The sequence below is a fragment of the Vigna umbellata genome, chromosome 3, assembly GCF_029865625.1.
Source record: "Vigna umbellata cultivar VRB3 chromosome 3, Vumbellata_1.0, whole genome shotgun sequence".
Classification (NCBI taxonomy): Eukaryota; Viridiplantae; Streptophyta; class Magnoliopsida; order Fabales; family Fabaceae; genus Vigna; species Vigna umbellata.
The window spans coordinates 14,271,242-14,280,388 of record NC_142167.1 but is presented as its reverse complement, the minus strand read 5'-3'; the positions used below and the strand labels follow the sequence as shown (position 1 = coordinate 14,280,388).

Sequence of the window (9,147 nt, the reverse complement as noted above, 5' to 3'; positions counted from 1 at the left end):
CAATAACTCTGTACAGATTGAAAACACAAAGTATAATTAATATGACTATTTTATCATAAAAGTTGAAGGTTAACATCAAATTGAAGTCATTTTTTGGAGAAACACTTACCCTTGAAGCATGGTTCTCAACTCAGTTTTCATCCTCCTGTGCAACGAACAAAACCATATAATTTTACATTGTTTGGGAATGATGACCATCAGCTGCCAGTGAGACCTATCACGAAGGACAAATAGTTATTCAACTAATTAAGGAAACTATAATAATAAACTGACCACATATAAAAACACGTACCCGTCAATGTATGGCACAAGGTATACGTCTCTTTTGGACTCATCCATCCATGTTTGCAAATAATGTTGTCTGTTTTGAAGTGTGTTACCAGACGGTTGAATGGTCTGAGGTTCAACAAATCCGTACATGGAAGAGTATCCTGGGAACAACGGTTGCTCTGAATCATTAATAAGAGTATCATACAAATTAGCCCTTCCAAAATTATCTTCACCGACATCACGTATCATGTCCTCTAAATGGTCACTCATCCATTCTTCCACATAATTTGTTCCTCGTGACGTGGTAGGCTGCTCAAGTACTTCTCCATGCCAAGTCCAAACGGTATAAGTCCTCATTATGCCGTACATGAATAGATGGTCACGCACATTGCCTAAGTCTTGGCGTATTTGATTAAGACAACGCACACAAGGACAAAAATATGTCCCGTTGACAGACTTAGCATTTTGTTCAACGTATTGCAAGAACTGCGAAACACCCTTGTCATATTCTTCACTCATGCGACGTTCGTTCATCCATCTTCGATCCATACTATGTTCGTAAAATCATCAGTTCAAGTGTTTTAACTCTCACAAGGTTAGGCCCTACCCATTCAAAAAAATTAATTTTCATAATTTGCTCAGCCACGTGCATTGAAGTCTACGTCATAAAATTGATACAATTTCGGCAGCATTTCGCATTGGTCTCCAAAATACACGAAATGAGAGTAGTCAACGATGACCACAATCAAATATGCATCCGGAGAACAACACAAGTACTGAACCGAAATTTCATCAATCTTATCCTTAAACTCCAATTGACATGGTATTGCAAATTATGAAAATTAATTTTCTCAAACTGTCCAATCGGACAATTCAAAATTTAACACAAACGATTAAAACATTAATCGTTTGTCTTAAATTTCAAACGGGAACTAAGTGGCACTCAATGTATGACAATAACTAATACACATTTTACACAATAACACATACATGCATACACAAAATTTAACAGTAAAAAACGTCCATACACTAATACACATTTCTTAATCGTTTAACACAATAACATAACTAATACACATTTTACAGTCAAAAACGTCCATACCACATACATGCATACACAAAATTTTCAACCAACAAGCTAACCTGAAAAGTAGATTCCAAATGAGAAGGAGGGAAGTGGAGGAGTATACGGCCCAACACGCAGTCCAAAAAGACTCAAGGAAGCCGCCCAAGAACACGCAACAGTCTGCAAAAAAACGGACCCAAAACCATTTTTAATCGGTTCAAATCAAAGACATGTCATCACAGAGCAATGTAATCGGATGAAATGTAATTTTAAACGGTCCAAAAGTGAGAAAACCAACCTGGAAATGTCAACGGCGCAGCAGCAGCAGCTCGCGTTCGCGGGGAAGAAGACGAACAGTGAATGGTCACGGTTCGCGCTTTCCATTTTAATGAACATAGACGTCCGGGCCACGTGGGCACGGACGTCTATAATATTATAGACGTCCGTCCCGCCACTAATAGGACGTTGTAATGAATTTAAAATTGAATTTCGCGGGGCTTTAAACGTCCGTTAACATGGCTCGGACGTCTATAATGTTATCAACGTCCGTCCCAAGACGGACGTCTAAAATTCTGATGAAAACCTAAACGATTCAATTACCCATGTCAGTGCACTGAACGTCCGTTATCAGGGGCGCGGACGTCTATAATATTATAGACGTCCGCGCCCCAGAGGACGGACGTTCAGAGGAGATAAAGTATTTATTACCCCACCCACTCGTCAGTGCACTGAACGTCCGTCCTGAGGGGCACGGACGTCTATAATATTATAGACGTCCGCGCCCCCTCAGGACGGACGTTCAGCGGACTTAAGTAATTATTACCCAACCCACTCTGTCAGTGCACTGAACGTCCGTCCTGAGGGGGCGCGGACGTCTATAATATTATAGACGTCCGTGCCCATCAGGACGGACGTTCAGTGCACTGACGAGTGGGTGGGGTAATAATTACTTTATCTCCTCTGAACGTCCGTCCTGAGGGGGCGCGGACGTCTATAATATTATAGACGTCCGTGCCCCTCAGGACGGACGTTCAGTGCACTTAAATCAATTAGTACCCCAGCAGCTCTGTCAGTCCTCTGAACGTCCGTTCTGAGGACGGACGTTCGGGCTCTCCCAGGACGGACGTTCCAGGACTGAAGCCAATATTATAAACGTCCAGCTCGACCCAGGACGGACGTTCAGAGGATGACCCTGTCAGTCCTCTGAACGTCCGTTCTGAGGACGGACGTTCGGGCTCTCCCAGGACGGACGTTCGAGGTTAATGAACGTATTCACCACGCGCACGGACGTCCGCTCACCTCAGGACGGACGTTCCAGGACTGAAGCCAATATTATAAACGTCCAGCTCGACCCAGGACGGACGTTCAGAGGATGACCCTGTCAGGACGGACGTCCGCTCACCTCAGGACGGACGTTCAGAGATTGAAAACGTTAGCCTATAAAACGTCCGTGCCCCTGGGACGGACGTCTATAATACTATAAACGTCCAGCTCGACCCACGACGGACGTTCAAGGATTGACAAGGCAGCCTTTAAAACGTCCGTCCGCTTGTGACGGACGTCTATAATGTTATAAACGTCCGGTTCGACCACGGACGGACGTCTAGAGGTCCACTTATTTACTATAATGCCACCGGTCACATATATACGTTGGGGATTCGTGGGACGGACGTTTATTGGGTGACGTGAAAAGCCGTTTCTGCACTAGTGTGTTTATTTGAATTTAAGAACACTATCTTTCATTTTTCAACAAAGTTATCTTTTAAGATTTTTCCTTTAATTTGCGTCTTCAGAGATACACCACTGCTTACAAAAAAAAATTATAGACAATATTAATTCTGTTCTGCATAACACGTAACCAATAAACTTCAAACTGGTTTTAAATTTGCTTATGCGAGTTTATTACTACTATTAATAAGAGACATGGATGGCTTTTATTTTAGTTATAGTGATTTCAGCGAATGGGCAATGCTACAAAAATCAGAGCTGTAAACCTATATTTATTCTCGTTCAAATTCACACCAACCTATTATATTCTTTTATATATATATATATATATATATATGATATTATTGATTTCGGTCTAATAAGACATGAATATTTATAACTTATTATCACATATAGATATTTAACATTTTAGGAAGAATTCCTTAAAGAAAATAAGTAATTGAATTTTTTTAGAGTTAAATATATTTTTAGTTTTTAATTTTATAAAAATTGAAATTTGTTTTTTTTGAAATTTTAGACCAATTTAATCCTTTATTTTTAGAATTGTGTGAATTTAATATTTTTAATTAAATTTTATTAAATTTATTTGATAAATAATATAAATAACTCAAAGACTATTATAAATATGTTTAAAATATTAAATAAGTTTAATAAAATTTAGTTAAAAAAATTAAATTCACCTTAAGAGACTAAATTAAATCAAAATTTTAAAGAAAGATTATTTTCACATTTTACCTTAAGAGATTTTTTTTACTCAATATTTAATTTTGATGATTCTAAAAAGGAATTAAGTAGTTCAAAATTTGACCATTGAATATCCTAATTGAAAACATTATTTAAATTATTCATATATTTATCTATTTGGTAAGTAATTACTTTACTAGAATCTTCCACAATCTTCGGCTTTTATTTTAGGGTGTATTAAAGAGTGATTTGTCAAATTCATAGATCCGAATGATCCTAATTTATCACTGGAGAACTTAAGATTTCCTAAGTTCAACTCATAATATTGTTTTGAAGATCACTAAACTTAATTGTTAAGATACACCGTATATTATTTTAACTAATAATTTATATAAAAAATAAAAATAATAATTATATATTTAATTTAAATAAACAATTTAACAAAAATAATTTAAATAAAAAATAGACAGATATCACGAAAAAGAAATGAAGTAATAGACATATAAAAAAATAGAATAAAAGTGACCACATTTTATTTGTTATAAATTAAATAATAAAAAGTTACAGAAATAAAAGATTATCGTATTAACAACTCAATTAACAACTTTGCACTGCTAATTAAGTCGTTTAATAATTGATTATTAAAATCGATCAAAGAGCGTTGTTGAAATGTTGAAAGAAGCTTTATTAAGATATGAAACGAGGACAAATCGAAGTAGAAAAAAATAACAGGAAGGAGAAATTAAAATAAAGATTTAAATTTAATTTGAAGAAGAGGTTATGTGATAATTGTTGTAGAACATGGAGGTAACTAAGATATTTGACAGAACAATTTTAACCCTGAATTTAGAACCCTTATCATGTAAACATTTTTTGTATTATCTTTTAGATCTTTATATTATTTTGGAATGAAAATACTGTCTTTAAGGTGTGATATTTTACCTTTAGAGATACCAATAAAAGTACGTGTGAAAAAAATTATCCTATTGTTTCGTTACCAATAATGACATAGTAGTAAGAGGAATGAAATCAAATAATATATTAAAAACATCAAGAACCGAGTGAACAAGTATAATAACCGTTAGATTTTTTATCCTTTAAGAATATTTTTAGTTTTATAATCTTTATGTTTATTTTTTTTGTCTTTCATTCTGCAATCTACTTATAAACAAGAGTAAATGAATATTTCAACTCATTATTATCGTGATAATTTTGTTTAGATTGAAAATGTAACAATCCAATATTAACATTTTTTTTCATTTAAAATTACCTCATTAATTTGTATAGACTTTTTACGTATTAAACCGAGGAGGAATAATGAAAAATTTGGATAATTTACTCAAAAGAATAATTTTTTAATGTAATAAAACTATTGTAAATAAATAGTTATAGCAATCTAATTTGTTATATTATGAATGTTAGATGGGTAAAAAAAAGTGATAATAATATTACATTGTAAAATGATAAAAGTTGGAAGATATAACGAATAATACAATTAATTAATTAGAGTAAATAGAAATGAAATAAATATTTGTTTAATTTATTAGAAGTGTTTAATTCTTTTAAATATTAAATTTTGAAAAATATATTTCCCAAATATTTGCTGAAGTGAATTTATGGCAAACAGCTCAAATAAAAAAAAAGTTAAAATATTATTATCTATTTTAATTAAAAAAAAGCATCACCTTAAGGAAGGATTCCAAATACTTGGTGCGAATGCAAAGGCAGAATAGAGTAATTCCAAACGGTGCCGTATATGAACCCTCAACCACAAGGGAAGGGCTTCAACACTAACATAACTCACATTGCTTCTGCTTCCTAATCTCTGCGCTCTGCTCTGAATCCAGTCTGGTAATTATTCCGATCTTTGTTATTACAATTTTAATGTTTTCTATACAATTTTTTTCAAGTAAAGTTTGATCGGGTTTTGTATCTCTCGCGAATCGGTGTGTAGGAACTTCCGAAGTTTTAAGCTGCCTAGAATCACGTTTTTGCATAACCCCATGGGATTTTCAGTTATAGCGCCATTTCTTGGAAAACCCCATGGGATTTGCGTACCACTTTTATGCTTTCTTCTTGCTATATGCACAATCTGAAATTGTTGAAATTTTTGGGAAATTTTATTGAGCTCTGATTTTAATGTGCCTTTGTTTAAATAATTCAACGTCGACCTTATGATTTTTTGTTTTATTTGCAGTGGAGAAGAAATACAACTAATTGCAATGGCTGCGCGTGTGGCTGCACGGTACGGATCTAGAAGGTTGTTTAGCAGTGGCTCTGGAAAAATACTCAGCGAGGAGGAGAAGGCGGCAGAAAATGCTTACTTTAAGGTAGGCTGGGCCTGTGCATTGTCTTAGTCAAGACTCGGGCTTTTTGTGTGAAGGGATATATGTAATCTGAGACTATTTCTACACTATTTCTACAGGGTTAAGTTTTTGGTATTTGGGAAAGTTGCTCCGTAGCATCTGTGATGAGTTTTTATGCAAGCACAACATGATTCTGAAACATTATTAGAATTCATATTGAAACCAAATTTTGTAGAAAATTTGCTTTTAGCATGCTTTGCTATTAAAAAATATAATAGTCAGTTATGTTAGTACAGACAACTTTATGCATCATTTGAGTCATTATTTTCTAAAATGCATTGAAATTTTTTGTTTGTTTTACTAGTCTATTGAATTATTTGGATAGTCGTATCCAGTATGATGTTAAGATCATTCGAATTGTTTCAGGTTCTAACTTCTAACATAAGGAAACAATTACCTATTCATTTTTGTACTCTGCTAATATTCAATTGTAGTCTAATAGTTGTTCACAAAATATATTACTGTTCAACATCTTCGTCATGTTATTATTAAAAATATAATGGTATAGATCCATCTCTTTTGCCATATCAATCTATTACCGTGGAGAAAGTTCCTATCACTGGTTTCTAGAGTTTCCTTACATAAGTGGAGGTTCATACATGTTGGTGTTCATTTGTTTTTCATTTTGCAGAAAGCTGAGCAAGATAAGTTGGAGAAACTTGCCCGCAAGGTATGTCTTAAATTATACCCTCTTAGTCTTTATGATTTATGTGCGATATTTGATGAACTTCTTGAGAGTATTTAATCATTGGATCAAACATTTTCCTGTGTTATATTTTCTGAATGTGGATGCTTAATGATTTTATTTGGTGGAAAATAGATGAATTAGACGTGAGTAACTTTTTTACACATTTCAAGGCTATTACACCCACCCAAAAAAGAAATACTAGAGCCAATCAACATATATGCCTCTGTTTTTTGTTTTATTTTTAAATTCAAATGCTAAGCTGTTATTTGTATAAAGCTGTGGAAACTTGTAATGGGGTGTACAACACATTTTATAAGAAAGAAAAGTTGTAATCCCTTTATTTGGAAATTTTAGTGTCTGTGGCAGGTTCAGCATAATTTGTTGGATCTTCATGAAGATTATTCTGTATGCACAGATCATGACTTTGAACATTATTTATACACCTTTTCTTTTTCAGCTAACTTTTGGGTTAGATAATTTTTTAAAGTTATATTAAAAACCCATTGCATATTTTATCCTCCTCATGGCTCTATCTTAAAGTTCAAATAACTACAATGTTGATATTACTTTATATCCTGTCATTTTTCTCTGTTTGTGACTCTGTTTCTGTAACGTTTTCAAGAATTTTTCTCCAGTTGCTTATGCATTTGTTTGTCTATCCGAAGTCTTACTTTGAAGTTAATGGTAACTGTATCCTCTCATTTAGGGTCCTCAACCAGAAGCAAGCTCAGGGGGTTCAGTAATTGATGCCAAACCAAGTGGCTCAGGACACACTGGAGCATCAGCTGAAAGAGTTTCAACTGACAAGCACCGGAACTATGCAGTTGTAGCTGGCACCATAACAATTCTTGGGGCTCTGGGATGGTACCTTAAGGGCACTGCAAAGAAGCCAGAAGTGCAGGATTGAACATTTCAGATGTTCATGTTCTCATTTTGGTATTGTTTGCAGCAAGTAGCACAAAATAAATGACCACACTACTAACTATGATTATTTTATTCTATCGCATTGCTATCACGAATTACTACTTTAATTTTTTGTTTTACATGTTACTTATACTTTCTCATGCTACCGAGCATGACGAGCATCAAATTTTCTCCAATAATGACTGGTAGTTTAAGTGCCATTCACTAGCAGCGGGTGAGAGATGGTGAGGAAAAAGGAGTGGAGATTGTATGAACTTAATGTCAAGAGTGAAGGATATTTGGAATAGCTATGGAAGAGTAAATGAACCTTCATCGTAGATATAGTTTAAATTCATATCGATTTTGATAAAGAATTTCTATATTAACTCCCTGAGGATGAGATGGGTATTTACTTATTTCCTAGTTTTAAATAATTAAAACATTTTTAATTTATTAGATAATTATAAAAATTATATTAATTTTTTGATAGTTTATTTATATAATACACATTTAATCATTGTTATTTTTTATAATTATTTAATTTTTATGTTATTGTTATTTGATAATTTTATATGATATTTATATAATTATAATTTTTGTTTTCTATATTTAATGTTGGAGAAAAATAAATGTCTTTTTTTTTCATTGTCGTTTCTTTTCATGTTTCCTTGATTCTTTCGATCCTGAGCCCGTTGTCATGAAAATACACAAATTGAAAGCATTAATCGATAGAATAGATAGAAAATTATAATTGGTCTAGTAAAGAGAGATGTTGATCTCTTCTCTTACAATACTTAATGTTTGTTGTCTTCTTTTAGGTTTTGATGATGAACTCCTTTTATAGATGCTCATAGACTTATAATTTTTATACTAATATTAAGATTTATATCCTTAGTTATTTATCTTGGGTTTACTGGTTAATTTTTTAATTACATATTTATTCTTTAACTGTAATGAAATATTTTTATAATTATATGGTATATATATGTATATATATATTCTTATTTATTTGTTAATATGCATATTACTTTATTCTTAATTAATCTTATGTGATAAATCTTATTCTAAATATATATTTTCATTCATTACTATATTTATTTTAGGTTCGATTGACAAGATTTATCTTACGCCAGAGGTGAGGATCATATCCATCATCACATAACTTTCAAGCATAAGACTTAAAATTTTAAGCGGTAAGACTCCTCTAAAAGCAATTAAGTGGAGCTTATTATTATTGATATAATATCTAAGGTAATTAATATAAAACTTAACAAATGTAGAATATAAGGTGTTGTATAATTGAAATAAAAACTATAAGTTTACAGAAACACGTTTTGTACATGCAAAAATTAGTGACGTTTTTTACTTAACAAAATTTATACAAATCTACTTAAAAGAAATGTATAAAATTTATACAGATTATAAATATTGATATCTCCCTA

General features: G+C 32.7%; 1 protein-coding gene across 1 annotated transcript; it reads left to right on the top strand.

Moving 5' to 3' along the window:
* Nucleotides 1-5,438: 5,438 nt before the first annotated feature.
* Nucleotides 5,439-7,833, top strand: LOC124835045 (copper ion binding protein). The gene is made up of 4 exons (XM_047309909.2): nucleotides 5,439-5,599; nucleotides 5,946-6,078; nucleotides 6,746-6,784; nucleotides 7,509-7,833. The coding sequence occupies exons 2-4, from the start codon at nucleotides 5,971-5,973 to the stop codon at nucleotides 7,707-7,709; spliced, it is 348 nt and encodes a 115-aa protein (XP_047165865.2). The 5' UTR covers nucleotides 5,439-5,599; nucleotides 5,946-5,970; the 3' UTR covers nucleotides 7,710-7,833.
* Nucleotides 7,834-9,147: the final 1,314 nt, after the last annotated feature.

Bases quoted from the DNA above. Each gene is read 5' to 3' on its own strand.
- LOC124835045 (XM_047309909.2), top strand. From the start codon at position 5,971: ATGGCTGCGCGTGTGGCTGCACGGTACGGATCTAGAAGGTTGTTTAGC. The intron at 6,079-6,745 runs GTAGGCTGGGCC...TTCATTTTGCAG, and splicing joins CAGAAAATGCTTACTTTAAG to AAAGCTGAGCAAGATAAGTT. The intron at 6,785-7,508 runs GTATGTCTTAAA...CCTCTCATTTAG, and splicing joins TGGAGAAACTTGCCCGCAAG to GGTCCTCAACCAGAAGCAAG.